Below are 15719 nucleotides of genomic sequence, written 5' to 3'. Positions count from 1 at the left end.
GGATCACAAACCCTATGTTCTTTTCAATCAACTCAACAACACTTTAGTGCCCGATGAATTAAACCTAAAATCTTAATTGAAGTGATCAGTCTAGCTTACACATTAATAACAAAAATAAATAAAGAACAACAAGATCAATCCACAATCTTACAACCTAGCAACGATTAATCATAGAAACCTTCTGAAATCCTAAACCAAATTAAGGATGTACTCAGATATGGAAAAACAAGAAAAGAAAATCAATGATGAAGAGAACATAACTAAATTGCAAAATAACATATAAAGAATGGGGTTCACAAATCTTCTCAAAAACAAGGCCAAGAGAAGAAATAATCTCTCCAAGCTTACAATAGCAGAAAATAGAATAGAATAAATGTCATATCTCTAGAGGCCGAGCCTCTAACAAATTAAAACAATGAAAGTTGGTTTAAAACGAAAAACGAAAGCTTGAATCGGGGCCGAGACTAGTCTCCTACATAGATGGACCGATCCATGTCTCTCTGGTCTTCTCGGGTCAACGCAAAAATATCGTGTAAAAGAATGGGGACCAATCAGTCCTTCATGTGGAGCTGTCGGTCTTGAGACACTGGATTCTACGTCTGCTTCATTTCCTCACTGGATTGATCTTTCTTCATTGTATTGCTTATAACTTTCAATTTCACCGTTAAATGTTTTTCAAATAACATGGAAATAACAGTTAACATTTTCATCTAGCTTGTGTCAAAAATGGAGAAAGATCTATCGGTGGGAAATTTTTCGTTTGAGGCCAAACTTCTGAAGTTTCTACTGGTTTGTACTATCTCCAAATGCATGTTTTCGTCTCAAAACAAACTGTAAAACTCACTTTGACTTAATAAAATATTCAAAAGAAATATAAAAATAATGGCTTAAACTCTATAAAATACGACACATCAATATTATGATTGAATATTTAAAGTTAGAAGTATCAATGGAAATTAGCACTTTTATCTAACTCATCTTACATCAAACTAATCCCACCATATCATCCACAAACTCTTAAAGTTTGTTTATCAAAATATTTTTTTGTCACATGGAAATATTGATTTTTCTAAAAACTAAAATTTTTAAAATTATAATTATAATAAGGGTAAAAAAAAAATTACAATTAATTTTTAGTTAAAATATCTTATTTTTATTTTTAATGATATATTTTACTTATTTTTTCTTTTTTTTCCACCAAACATTAATCTAGAAACTAACTCCAAGATTGGTTGCCCAAACCGGAGGATAAGAGTTTACAAATATTTTATTTATTTTATTTTATTTTTAATGATATATTTTATTTCTTTTTAGATAACTAAGAAGTCTTTATTGTTGTAATATTGTTAAAATACATTACATATTTATTATAATAAAATTTTGTGGTGTTTAAAAAATAATAAAATGATGATTTAAACTTGTGTTGTAGCACCATGATATTTTATACTTTTAATATTAATATCGATCAAAAGTCGTCCTGCCATATACCATTTTTTGATATTTTAAATACTTTATAAAATTTAAACATATCGATAATAATATTAAAACTAAAGTTAAAAATTTATTATTTTTTATATATTGAAATGGTTCGAACTAATCAAAATACAAACTTTTAATTTTGATGCTTATTAAGTTAAGATTCTTGCTTATTCGAAATTTGATTCATAATATGACTGTAAAGGATTGTCTAAATAATGCAAAACAAAAGCTAGGCTTTTTTAAAACAATATTGTGTATTACTGTGTATGATGATTCATAGCAATTAAAAAGAAAATCAAACAAACATTATATGAAAAATCATAATTTTAATTCTTGACAAAATCTTCTAGATATCTATATTATTAATTATGGAATATTAATTGTGTTGGGTTGTATGAATAGTAAAAATTAGTTGTAAGGTTGTTTTGATACATGTATATAAGAAATAATACAGATTCCATATATACCATTAATGGGTTTAACTTTTTTTTTTGTGTTGAATGTGATGACATTTCATGTAATACCTTACTAAACTAATGTTACTATATAAATTGTGGCTTTTGATGAACGTACAACAAACTAAAAGTCAAATATGAATAATGTGTGAAGATGAACTAAACTCATAAAATTGAAGAATTGAATGAAGTTTGAGAAAACCCCATGAACTAAAATTGAACAAACAAACACATCAAAATCAAAAATACCAGGCTAGAGAAATGTAAACAGAATTCATTATTCTAGCTATTGAAAAGAAATTTGAATCTTAAAAATGAATGATGTGGGAAGATGAGACAGAAACAAAGAGGATGGAGAAGAAAAATGTGAGGTTGGTAAAGAGTAGTAATATACATATGAAAAGTAATTTTACCATAATTTATTACATGTAATATCCAAAAAAATGTGTTAAAAAGACAGAGTTATAAGTAATTTTCCCATAATTTATTTGGTTTTAATTAAATTACAAAATTTCTTTCCTCGTTAATGAGATGGTATGTGATGACGTGGGGAATCAAGGTTGCTTTGTTTTATTAATCTGAAAAAAAAAAATTCTTAGAAAATTATATATATTTCTTGATTGGATTTGCGCACTCTCATTGGTTGATAACTTGATACTAATTCTCTCGGATTGGCATCTGAACTAATAATTAACGGTTGATTTTATAGTCTATCTCTCTGTTGTTGATATTATTGTCCCTAACGCTACAACAAAAATGTTCAATTTCTTCAATTAATTTGTATCAAAAAATTAAATGATATTAATTTAAATTAAATATTTATAAACGATACAAAAATTATATATTTAACATCAGTTGTAATAACTAATGCTATTATGATTTGTGTTACATCGGTTCATTAAAACTGATGCAAATCTAGATCTATATATTTTGCATCACTTAATAGTACTGATACAAATATAATGATTTACATCATTTAGAATATGATACAAATTTTCAGTCAATTACAATTACAATTAAAAGTGACGTAAATACTATTTGTCAACGTCCCACTGAAAAAGAACCTTGGTATTTTTTATTATGTAAAAAATGGTAAGTTTTTTTTGTTTTTTTTTTTCGTCAAAAAAGAAATTATATAGATGATAAAATGTAATCGTTACAAAGAGTTTCTGCTAACCAAACAGGAGGATGGAAACAAGCAGAATAAAAAGGATCTGTACTACATCCAAATTTTGCTAATACATAAGCTGTTTTATTACAATTTCTAGGAATGTATGAAAATTGGATATTCTCAAAAAACTGAGACCAGTGTAAAATATCTTGATAAACACCATCAATTGAAGCAACATATATTGATTTATGCTGCATCTTAATAAGTATCTCGCAATCCCCTTCGAAAGTAACTTGTCTTATTCCCCGTATCCACGTTTGCTGCATCGCATATAGCAAAGCTTTCCCTTTAGCTTCCAAAGGTGATGATGCAAATCTCATGTTCGCAGCACCCCAACCATTGGAGATTCCTCTGTAATCACGTAAAATCCACTCACCTTGTGTCTCGTAAGTTAAGGAATCAAAACTTGCATTGAAATTGCACTTAAGCATAGGTTGAGGAGGCCTATTAACAGAAACAATTTTTATAGTTTTTATATTAATTAATAAAATTTAAAAACACTTCTTTTCTGAAAATAATATTATTTTATTAATTTTAATATCAATTATATAAGTGATGTTAAAATAATTTGCAAATATTTAAAATAATTGAAACAATATATATATATATATATATATATATATATATATATTTTATTGATCATTGGTGAATTTTATTTGTCTCGAATCGACCTAACTTCTTTCTAAGAGAGATGCGTGGGGTCTAATCTCCTTACCAATTTTTCCTTCTTACCCCTCTCTCTCTCACTCTCTTTTATCACTAATTTTCTCGTTCAATCCCTGAATAAACCAACTGGTGAAAGCAATCTCTCTACACCGTTCTCAACTAACCAGCCTTTTAAAAATTTACTGCCTATAGCCTTAGTATTCCTAGCGCCAGCTCGGGCTGTTCGAACCCACCTTCATCTTTGTCGTAGCCGTACTCGCCATTCTTCTTCTTTGTCTTTCTCCTTTTCCCTCTTTCACTTATAATCAATAGATCTTCTATATTTTTTTGTATAATTGCATTGTAATTATAATTTTCTTACATTCTAAAAAATATTTTACTATATTTTAAAGGACAATTCTTGGGTTCACCCCTATACCTTTCTTATTCATCCCCTCTTAGTTAAGGAAACAACTTATTGATGAAAAAAACAAATTCTGTATATCAATTAAATTTAAAATTCTTAATTCTAAACATTATATTATAGTTTTAAATTATAGCATTTAAACCCAAATCACTTTTTCTATGAACCCAAACTAGGTAACAACCCAGACATAATGTGGATAAATCAATTCAAATAAAATTATTATGTAGGATTTGATATTTGTTTTTGTAAAACAAAATATGTAAATAATTCTTTATATTGTTTTATTCAAATTTACGTTTATTTTTATATAGAAATATGTTTCCTACGTGAAATATTTGAAAGTAAATAATAATTTTAACGCGGTGAAAAAAATTGTATGAAATTTATTTTAATAAAACATGAATAATTATTAAATTTTTAAAAGAATTTTTTTTTTTGTTTTTTAAAGAAGTATAATATAGTTTCAAATCAAATGAATACAAATAGTTTAATTTATTTAATAAATTTGTATTTAAATATGTAATGGCATAAATGTAATTAACATTAATTAATAGGGTTTAGTTGCTAAAATGTGCTTCAAGCTCTCTGGCGACGACACATCAGATTTTTTCAAAAGTGCTTCTTTATTAATATATAGGGGATTAAAATACATTTTTATTTAATTGTAAAATCTAAACCCTAGCCACTATTTTTATAAACCCAAACCGACATATAATTTTGTTTAATTGTAAAATCTAAACCCTAAGCACTCTTTTGTAAACCCAAACCGACATATAATTTCGTTTAATTGTAAAATCTAAACCCTAAACTCTAAGCACCTTTTTGTAAACCCAAACCGACATATAGTTTCATTTAATTGTAAAATCTAAACCCTAAACTCTAACCACTCTTTTGTAAACCCAAACCGACATATAATTTTGTTTAATTGTAAAAACTAAACTCCAACCACTTTATTGTAAACCCAAACCAACATATGATTTCGTTTAATTGTAAAATCTAAACTCTAATCATTATTTTATAAACCTAAACAAACATAATTTTCTTAATGAAAAATCTACAGAATTGGTTTCCTTAATTTGTTTTGTCTTTTTATTTTAAGTTTGATTTATTTTATAAATATGATATGACATGGCAGTTTGTTGTATTTTGATTGGTTAACTAAGAGGGGGTGAATAAGAGTGGTCCTAAGAATTTTTCTATTTTAAATGAATTATTATATTATACATTATTTATTTATAGTTGAACATTTATTTGTTGATAAGTGGTTGGATCAATTGTAGTATTTTTTATAGATACATACTTGTGTTTTATCATTTAAAAAATATATGAAAACCTAATTGATCAAAGAGTCATATATGTAAGAATTACAAACATATGAGTATGAATGATCAAGAGAGAAAGAGAGAAAGAGAGAGCGGCTAGGTTAGAATAGAGGAGAAGGAGAGATTTTCATTCCTTGAATAATAATGACCTAGTTACAAACTACTTATAGGGATAAAATGAAGTATATATAAGGAAACTACTAGAATGTACATTTATAATCGTAAGAAGAACAGGTTCTTATATCTTAAGAATAACACGTTCTTATATCATAAAGAGAACGCGTTCTTATAACATAAGGAAAACATGTTCTTAGTGTGTTCATGTTCACACTCCCCCTCAAGCTTAACCATTTGGAACAGAGGTTAAGCTTGAAACTATGAACACCCACCTTATTAAAAACCTTAGTATGGAAAACCCATTTGGGACAAAAACATACTAAGGGAAGAAGAGTTTGCAGTCAATAGCTTAGGGTCTTCATCGGTGGCATGGTTAGGTCCATAAGTCCAAGTTTGGAGTGTATATACTTGCAAACCTTGGGGCTTGCTGCTTTGGTGAAGATGTCTGCCAGTTGTTTAGAACTCTTGGTGTAACATGGCAAGATAACTCCTAACTGAACTTTTTCTCTGACTTTGTGACATTCCACTTCTACGTGTATCGTCCTTTCATGAAATACTGAGTTTGATGCAATGTGAATGGCAGCTTCATTGTCACAATGCATTGTGATCGGATTTGGAGTCTCGATGCCTTGATCCTTCAAGAGAGATTTGAGCCACATGAGTTCGGTTGTTGAGTTTCCTCATTGCCCTGTATTTATACTCTGCACTTGAGAGAGAGACCGCATTTTGTTTCTTACTCTTCCAAGTGACAGAATTTCCTCCAACAAATGTGCAATAACCAGTTGTTTAGTGTCTATCTTCATGATCCCCAAAATAATCTGCATCATAGTATCCTACCAGCTCTGCATTTCCATTACATACCATCCATATGTCTTGTCCTGGTGATCCTTTGAGATACTTGAGTATTCGGCTCACCATTTCCCAATGATGTACTGTTGGCTTTTGCATATGTTGACTCACCTGGTTCACAGCAAAACATATATCAGGTCTAGCTATGGTGAGATAAATAAGCTTACCTACCAACCGTCGATACTGTTTTACATCTTCGAAAGGGGCATCATTCAGCTCCCCCTTACGATTAGCCTTGTAGATTTCTTCAAGTGGTGTTTCAACTGGTTTTGATCCAAGTTTACCTGCCTCATTCAAAAGATCAAGTGTGTACTTTCTTTTCGACAAGAAGATTCCTTCTTCAGAAACGACAAACTTCTATCCCAAGAAAGTACTTTAGTTCTCCAAGATCTTTGATATCAAAAACTGATTTAAGGTAGAGTTTGGTATCTTGAATACCTACCATGTCATTCCAGGAGATGATAATATCATCAACATATATAAGAATGATTATAATACCTCTTTGGCTTGGATAAGTGAAAAGAGTGTGATCAGCTTCTGATCTTCTAAATCCATTTTTCATCAATGTTGAGCTGAGTTTATGATATCAAGCTCTTGGTGATTGTTTCAGCCCATATATTGCTTTCTTTAATTTAAACACCTTACCGGGACCAATAGTACCTTCAAGACCTGGTGGTGGTCTCATATAGACCTCATCTTCTATTTCTCCTTGTAAGAACGCGTTCTTCACATCTATCTGCCACAATTCCAAAGAAAGATTAGTAGCTAATGATATCACTACTCTTACTGTTTGAAGCTTGGCCACTGAATCAAATGTGTCACAATAGTCTTCTCCATAATTTTGAATGAACCCTCTTGATAAGATTCTGACTTTATATTGTTCTATCCCCACATCACTCTTATACTTTATAGTGAATATCCATCGAGATGTCACAGCTTTCTTCCCTTTTGGTAAATCAGCTTCCTCCCATGTGTGATTCTTCACCATTGCGTTAGTCTTATCTCCAAACACATCACGCCAAACTTTATGTTCTTTAGCTTCCTCATAACTTCTAGAATCCAATGCTTATCAATTTGAGTGAGAAACACTTGATGTTCAACAAGGAAATGTGCCAGAATCCATACAGCGTGTATAGAGTGAGCAACTGCCTTATTATTGTAGTAGATGAACGCGTTTTTCCAGTTTGATGGAGCAGACTTGAGTCTTTCACTTCGCCGGAGGTGAATAACCTCAGTAGCCTCAGTAGTCTCATCCTCTGTAGCCTCAACCTGAGTTGGATGTTCTTCCACATGATCTTCTTCCCCTAATATAGGTTCTTCTCCCCTGGAAGCAAGATCATCCTCCCTGGATACAGGTTCTTCACCTTGAGAGTTCAGTTCGTCTTCAGCTTTACCATAATCATCTGCTTCTTGACTATGAGGATTATCGGTTTCATCCAGAGGAGAACAAGGTTGATGTAATGTTGTCGGTTCACTCTCAGACTCGACTGAATAATGATGTTGTAGAGGCTGAGGTTGATTATTCGCAACTCCAAGCCTTCCAAAAAGAATACGAAGATTATCTGCTCTGTCTGATGAAGAGTAGGAAAGATCTTTCAAATCCTCCCAATTACTTGTATCATAGAATCCCTTGGATTCTAAGAACTTGACATCCCTTGAGACTAGAACCCTCCTAGCTTCAGGTTCATAACACTTATATCCCTTTTGAGTACTAGAGTAGCCAACAAACATGCATTTGACACTCTTAGCTTCAAGCTTGTCACGCTGTTCACCTGGTTTTAAGACATAACACACACATCCAAATACACGTAAGTGATTGATAGACGGTTTAATTTTGTTAAGTACTTCAAATGGAGAGATATCACTCAGTATTTTTGTTGGAGTTCGATTGATCATGTAGCATGATGTTACAACAACATCTCCCCATAACTTCTTTGGTACATTTGTGTGGAACATCATAGATCGAGCGACCTCCATGAGATGTTTATTCTTCCTTTCAGCTACGCCATTTTGTTGGGGTGTATAAGGATAACTTGTTTGGTAAAAAATCCATGTTTGGCCAAATGTTGTTTGAATGCATGACTTGTATACTCCCCACCATTATTTGATCTCAAAATTTTATTCTTGGCATTATAATGGTTAGTCACATATTTCTGAAAGTTTAGAAAAACATCAATAGTTTTATCCTTAGAAGGATGCAAAGTTAGCCAAGTATATTTTCATTTTTCATCAATAAAAGTAACAAAATATTTCTGATTTCACGAGATAAGCAAGGTGAAGTCAAACCATCATAATGAATTAAGTCAAAACAATGTTCATATATAGTTGAAGACTTAGGAAAAACAGCTTTACAATGTTTACCAAGGATGCAAGCTTCACAATCGTTATTCTTAAACAAAATACTAGGCAATAAGAGTTCCAAAGCAAGAAAATGGGGATGACCAAGTCTAGCATGCCACACTGAACTATTAGTCTTATCAATTATTGACTTAAAACATGAAGAAAGGGAAGTAGATAGGTTTGAATCCTCAAGCACATAAAGATCATCTTTAGTGGTTCCTTTGCCAAGCACTCTAATTGTTTTAATATCCTTAAAATAAACATCATTAGGACCAAATATTGCATAACAATTAAGATCATTAGTCGCCCTTTTAGCTGATTACAAATTAGAGGTGAAGCTAGGCATATAAAAAGCTTTAGAGGTTTTATCGAATTAAGTTCCCAATTCCTTCAATAAGTACTTTATCTCCATTGGCTATGATCACATTTCCTAAAACCGGTTTTATATCACTAATTAGTTTCGAATCACTAGTCATATGGTGAGAGCCTCTAGAATCAACAATAAGGGGTTTCGTAGCATTGAGAGTAAGATATGCATTACTTTTAGAGCCTTGATGAGTGCATCGAGATCAGATTTTCTCACCAACTCCGAGGAGACTGCTAACGCTGATCTGTTTCCTTCAGTGATTTGAGAAACCCCTGGATCTTGTGCTTCACCATATCCACTCGCTTGATTCGCTCTTGGATTAGTTCCTCTCGGCCGAAGATGTGGATGGAGAACCCAACATTTCTCCTTAAGATGTCTGGCTTCTTGCAATGATCACATATGAGCCGATTCTTTCCATCATTCCTATAGTAGCCCTTGTTTGCAACAACTACCTCTCCTTTGTTGGCTCCAAACAGACCAATGGAACAATGCTCCTTTTGAATTTGATTGCACACATAATCGAGACTTGGAAGCTCGTCAAAACGAAGGATATGCTTGATGAGGTCATTGTATGACAAATTCAACGTCAATATCAGGCCAAACACCTTATCTTGTTCACAGCGTTCATTTAGAACCATTGGATCCACCGAGCTAGGTCTTAACATTTCCAACTCTGCCCAAAGAGATCTGAACTTCCCAAAGTGTATAGTAAACTCCATGTCTTCCTGGTTGAGATTGTTGATTGCTTTCTTAACCTCAAACACACAACTCAGATTAGAGACATTACCAAATACATTCTTTAGGGTATCCTAAAGATCCTTAGTCGTCTCACAATATGAGTATGACTCAAGAATCGGAGCATCCAAAGAATTTTGGATGAAGGCTAAAACACTTTGGTTCTCTTGGAACCACTTTTCATTGTCACACAAAACGATCTCCTTTCCTTCTTGTTTGGTCGTCGTCTCTTTCACAGCTTCATTGCTCTCAATGTGCTTCCAGAGCCCACGACCGCACAATGCTGTCTTTGTGGTTCTTGCCCATAGCAAGTAGTTTCCACCTTTGAGTGTAAATGATTAGGGTTTTGCTGAGATCCATGATGAGATTCTGGTGCGGAAGATGAAGATTTGATAATAAACACAATAGGAGCGTTACTGCTCTGATACCATGTCAAAATTACAAACATATGAGTATGAGAATAATAGAGAATGGGATAGAATGATCAAGAGAGAAAGAGAGAAAGAGAGAGCGGCTAGGTTAGAATAGAGGAGAATGAGAGATTCTCATTTCTTGAATAATAATGACCTAGTTACAAACTATTTATAGGGATACAATGGAGTATATATAAGGAAACTACTAGAATGTACATTTATAATCGTAAGAAGAACATGTTCTTATAAGCTTATATCCTAAGAAGAACACGTTATTATATCATAAGGAGAACGCGTTCTTAGTGTGTTTATGTTCACAATATATACTTGTTGTCGTAAGCTGTGATGAATTCTCATCTCTTCCTTTCAATAGTTTTATGCTTTACAACTTTATTTCATATTCTCATATGTTTGTAAATCAAATGTATGTTTAATATTTTCTCTTTTGTGGGAGTAGAATCCCACACTCGCTGATCTTAGTGGTCGAAAACGAGGCGAATCTCAAGAACAAGTTTGTGAGAAATTATGTTCGTTTCGATCTCAACATTCAAGTTGTAACGCTCGATCTCTTAATTGACCGAATCTCTCTAAAAACCGAGAATTTCTTTTCAACTCCGGACTTCTCGCTTTTCTCACCACCTTGAAGACCCAAACTCCCCCGGGTCTCTAGAGCTGAACGGTCCTGAGCTAGGCCTCTTTATCACCAAAGTCTGGACCTTTAGTGACACTTGTCATAAATGTGGTCTCAAAGTCAATGTGCTAACTATTAACCGTAGATCCGAACACAGGAAAAATTTATGTGTGAGATTTGAATTTTTAACCTAAACACAAAACACCTAACTATTTAAGAAGAAAGAAAAGAAGGCAAAGGTTGAGGTCGCACTCATATAAGAGGAAGGAGAAACGGCGGAGGCTCCTCAGCCTTACTCCTCATGGGGAGAGGAGATCAATCCATGAATTCCACAAACTCTCTGCCTTATACACAATCTACATTAATTTTATATCTTCAAGGACGAAGATGATTAATTCATCGGTCACATTTCTTCTTCCACCTTGTCGATTTATCGCATTCAGTCACACCTCATAGAAAGATGTTTCTAACCCATCCAACTTAAACACTTATATGTTCTTCTCTACAGGAAGGACGATTTCAGGAGCCAGCGGAAGAAACAAGCAAGAACTTTGCCTTTTTAAACTCCTTAGTGATCGAAACAACTACTACATGGTTTCTGACGGTCCAAGTCCAACACAACCAAAGTTACCTAATGCGAACGAATTGAACAGTCTTAGAGAAACGAAATTTAATAAATGTATTTTGAACATCATTCTTTTTGAAAGGTGCTACAAAGCAAAGATAGAAAAAGAAGTTATTCTTTAGTAGGGAGGCTTTGGCACTAAAAAAAAAGCAACAAAAAGAAGAAGCAATAGAAATTGACATTCTATTAATCGTCATCATTACCTTTACATTGTGTTAATCATTTCTTAAACAGCCTTCCAAATACACATCACAAGGATAGAAAGTACCAAAGAATATATAAACCCTTCCTAAACATTTACACAAAAACTATATTTAGAAAATAATAATTAACAACAAACAAATATTGAATAATTTATTTACACACACTGACTGACGCACATAACCAATTTTTATATATAACCATAAATACGAACGGATCACGATAATGAATTCATGACTGTAAAGAGGCAACGAGGAGAGCAGAGCCAATGCTTGAACCATCTTCCATGGCTTTAACGACTACGTATTGACTCACCTCTTCTCCTAATATCTCAACCAGAGCTTCTTCCATGTATTCCCTAAACATGACATAGTTCATGTACAAACCTCCTTCTACTGCAACAACTGTTCTTTTCTGCATTTGGATTTCGCCTCTGCTTCTCCCGCTCGTGATTCCTCCGCTTCCATCTCGCCCTATCTTCTTCAATATTCCTGCAATTCCTGCTGCTGCTAGCCTCCCTGCTCTTCGTGTAACCACGTCACATACTTTCACCACTAATTTTCTCACCTTCAGTGGGACATCCGGTACCTGTTTTGTTCATTCATAACAAGTTTTATTACATTTTCTACCTTCAAGTTCCATAAAAAGGCGCAATAATAGTGAACATGTTGACTTACCCCCAAGTCTTTCAAGATTCTTGCTACTTCTAGTAGCTCAGGTGTGTCATCTTCATGCATGGCTGAGACTGAATTTGTACTAAGAGATAGAAGTATACATGCTTAGACGTTTTGATATAGAGTAAACAGTACTGAGAGATGGAAGGTACTTGATGTGAGATCAAATTAGACAACAATCAGTTGTAAAGATGACATGTACCTTAGAACGTAAGGCTCAGATAATACGGACGTGGTGGGTCCAAAGACATCAGACTCTTGAGACATGCGAAGAATTACTCTACGAACAATGTCACCCAGATACATTCCTGATATCATCTTCTCAAAACCCTATTAAAGAAAACCCCAAAAGATCTTAATGCTAATAGATTAACCTGATAATAATAACTCATGGTGCAATACAAAACATGAAAAAAAAGGGAAAGCAAGGCAAATAATACCATATCATTTGAATTTGAACTCTCTGCATCCAAGTCAGTGTCATATGAAGTTCTAGGCAGATGAGAGGACCAAAAATTACCCCACTCCATATTGACTACCTGAAAATTACGAAAGAATCTTTTACATTTATTTCTCTGGGAACTAAAGCATGATAGCTGGTTTCTCAAAATAGTTCTTCGTACCATGCTTCCAGAAGTTGTAAGCAGACCCTGACACTTGATTATGGCATCAGTTCGTTCCAAGTAACATGCATTACTACCTGTCCCAAATACAACTGCTACTACCGTGTCTGGATCATGATAATATCCAAGTGACAGGGCTCCAACAGTATCATTTACCTGCTCAAAAGAGAAAACAGAAATTATAACCAAGCATCATTTCATAAGAATTTCTCGCAGCAGCTACATAGACATTTTGATTGGAGTTCTGCTAAGGCGTATTGTAAAAGAGGTAAGAAAAAGATATATGTTGCAGTGACAAAGCACTTACAAGAGCCGCAACATGCATATTTAGGCCTCTTCGGTCCAGCGCATCTTGTAGACATTCAGCTATTTCTTTCCCAACCTAAAACAGTAAGGCATATACGATCATATTACAGTTTAGCTTATGCTGTACTCACACCAAATTCCAAGAGGTGGACTACATTGCCACAAAATCATAACACAGCTAATACTTAAGCTAAAGGTCATCCACTCTTGTTAACCCAAGAGCACTATCAGGATATTAGATAGAATTTTGATAGTAGAGAGAGTAATTCGATCGAGTTGGTACGAGTTGAAGTTATTCTTAAAATTAACAAAAATATCTTAAAGAAAACCACAGGTTGCAAAGAATATAAGAAGTAATGTAAGTATCATAAGACTAACCATTTCACTAATCTCAAAACCTTTGGTCCATTTGATTAGAACTCCTGAAGAAATAGAAGTATGCTTGACAGGGAATGAAAACGTAAATGCAAGTTCCCTTTTAACACCTTGTGAATCGGACCCGTTTTCTTCTTTTTCGATAAACCTTTCCAAGGAGAAGGCGAGAAAGTTGAAAAGAACCTGCAATCATGTGAACAAAAAATCAACAGAGACCAAATTTACTGGTTTACATTATACATAACAAGCAAGGACTGGTAAAATAATAAGCAAAAATAGTCACCTCGCTGGTGCTGTTCATCAGATGTGAAGGTATTGGATGTCGTTCAACATCTTGAACATCTAGATAGGACCTTTGAGCACCGAGATGAACTCTTAAAATCCTAAAATAAGTGCCACCAAGGTGAAGTGCATAATACGTTCCTTTCTCCCTCCTGAAATAAAAGCAGTCAGTCAGTGCAATCCAACACACAACTGCAATGATTGGATGTAAACTATTTGAACAAACAGGCTAGTTGTGACAATTATGAGTCTACAAAAAAAAAAAAAGAAATGAAATACGTTTCCTCAAATAAAAAGAGAGAATCCAATGGCTACAATATGAAGAAACCAGTTCATTTTCGTTTGAGCAGTAGCAATCTAGTAGATAGGAACAAGATACGAAAGTAAAGGTAAGAGATAAGAGAGAAGGAAAAGAAAAGGAGAAGCCCTTAAAAGCTTTTACAGGATATTTAAATAAAATTCACATAAACGAAAAGAAGAGAACAGAATCAAAGGATCTGTTTTTTTTTGCACAAAATGGTACCCACTGACACTTCTTTAATTCCCTGGCTCCCTCCAACTAAAGCTCAAACACGAGAGACCCTTACCACGACCAGGAACGAGCTCGTTGAGCAAGTGATTGTCATATATATAAGAATCAAGCAACAAAACATTCTATTTTACTGCATTGAGCAAACAGTAAAATTAAGGACTTTGGTGAGATCATGCAATGTAGAGTAAACAGAAAGAACCTGAGATCACTAAATCTTGATAAATCAAGAACCAAACCGAAGAGAACAGAAGAAAGGAATCATCTTTCACACATTACTCAAATCAATGTTAAGCATGAAATCCCTAATCAGCAAAAAAAAAAAAAAAAAAAGAAGAGAAAAGCTTACCCAGTGGGCAAAACATCAACGAAAGTGAGGAGCATTTTAAGCTTAGAGCCACCTTCAGAAGCCAAACCAGCGTGCATCTCGACAGCCATAGCATCAACAACTTGTCTCAACCTAGCGATGGGAGTATCACAATCATCCTCCAACTCTTTCAAAATCTCAACCACAGTCCTCCATTTCCTCCTACTCTTCATTCTCCTACCAACCATCATCGCCGCAACAGAACAAGCCGCCACAACCGCAACAGCCGCAAACGCAACCGCCACTTTCCCCATCACAACCCAAACAAAAAAAAAAACAGAACCAAAGAAAAAAAAAACAATTTCTTTCTCTCCCTCTCTGTGTGGCGCTTTTTTACTTACTCCAATAATAAACAAGAGTTCAGAAACAGCGAACAACAACGCCTATTAGAAAACCCTATACGAGTCTCTTCCACCAACATCTTCATCATCATCATCATCATCATCAACTACTACTTTTTTTTTTATTTAACTTTTTTTTTTCTCTCTTAGTCTTCTTTTTTTGTTCCGCCGCCTTTCTACCTTAGCTGTCACTGCTCCACCTGTAAACTAACCACCTCGATTTCGACGGTGCTTTCCCGCCAGTAAACTCCGGCGAAGGTTAAAAAAAACTCTCGAGTTTCTCAACGGCGGTGAAGTGACGATTAAATAAATACGAAGTGAGAGAGATTTATGGATTTCGGCAGAGACAAAAGCGGAAGGAGAGAGAGAAGAAGAGACTAGGAAAGCGAACTGTGATTATATATATTTATTTATATATATATATATAGCGTAATTACAACATACC

The 15719-nt window shown here is 33.8% G+C and overlaps 2 protein-coding genes across 2 annotated transcripts; both read right to left on the bottom strand.

The window, feature by feature from the left end:
• Positions 1 to 2869: 2869 nt before the first annotated feature.
• On the bottom strand, positions 2870 to 9891 carry LOC147947766 (uncharacterized). Its single transcript, XM_087507443.1, has 9 exons — positions 9411 to 9891; positions 7591 to 8237; positions 7111 to 7201; positions 6658 to 6749; positions 6478 to 6576; positions 6354 to 6434; positions 6025 to 6251; positions 3241 to 3549; positions 2870 to 2882 (listed from the first exon to the last, which is right to left on the bottom strand). Exons 1-9 carry the CDS (start codon positions 9889 to 9891, stop codon positions 2870 to 2872), a joined length of 2040 nt encoding a protein of 679 aa, XP_087363569.1.
• A 1845-nt stretch (positions 9892 to 11736) lies between these two features.
• On the bottom strand, positions 11737 to 15692 carry LOC104779275 (hexokinase-3). The gene is made up of 9 exons (XM_087506928.1): positions 14916 to 15692; positions 14039 to 14189; positions 13759 to 13938; positions 13382 to 13456; positions 13075 to 13230; positions 12892 to 12990; positions 12654 to 12781; positions 12455 to 12533; positions 11737 to 12365 (listed from the first exon to the last, which is right to left on the bottom strand). Exons 1-9 carry the CDS (start codon positions 15185 to 15187, stop codon positions 12009 to 12011), a joined length of 1497 nt encoding a protein of 498 aa, XP_087363054.1. The 5' UTR covers positions 15188 to 15692; the 3' UTR covers positions 11737 to 12008.
• Positions 15693 to 15719: the final 27 nt, after the last annotated feature.

The sequence above is a fragment of the Camelina sativa genome, chromosome 3 (assembly GCF_030686135.1).
Source record: "Camelina sativa cultivar CO46 ecotype springtype chromosome 3, ASM3068613v1".
Classification (NCBI taxonomy): domain Eukaryota; kingdom Viridiplantae; phylum Streptophyta; class Magnoliopsida; order Brassicales; family Brassicaceae; genus Camelina; species Camelina sativa.
The sequence above is the reverse complement of the archived record's forward strand: the minus strand, read 5'-3'. Positions and strand labels throughout refer to the sequence as shown.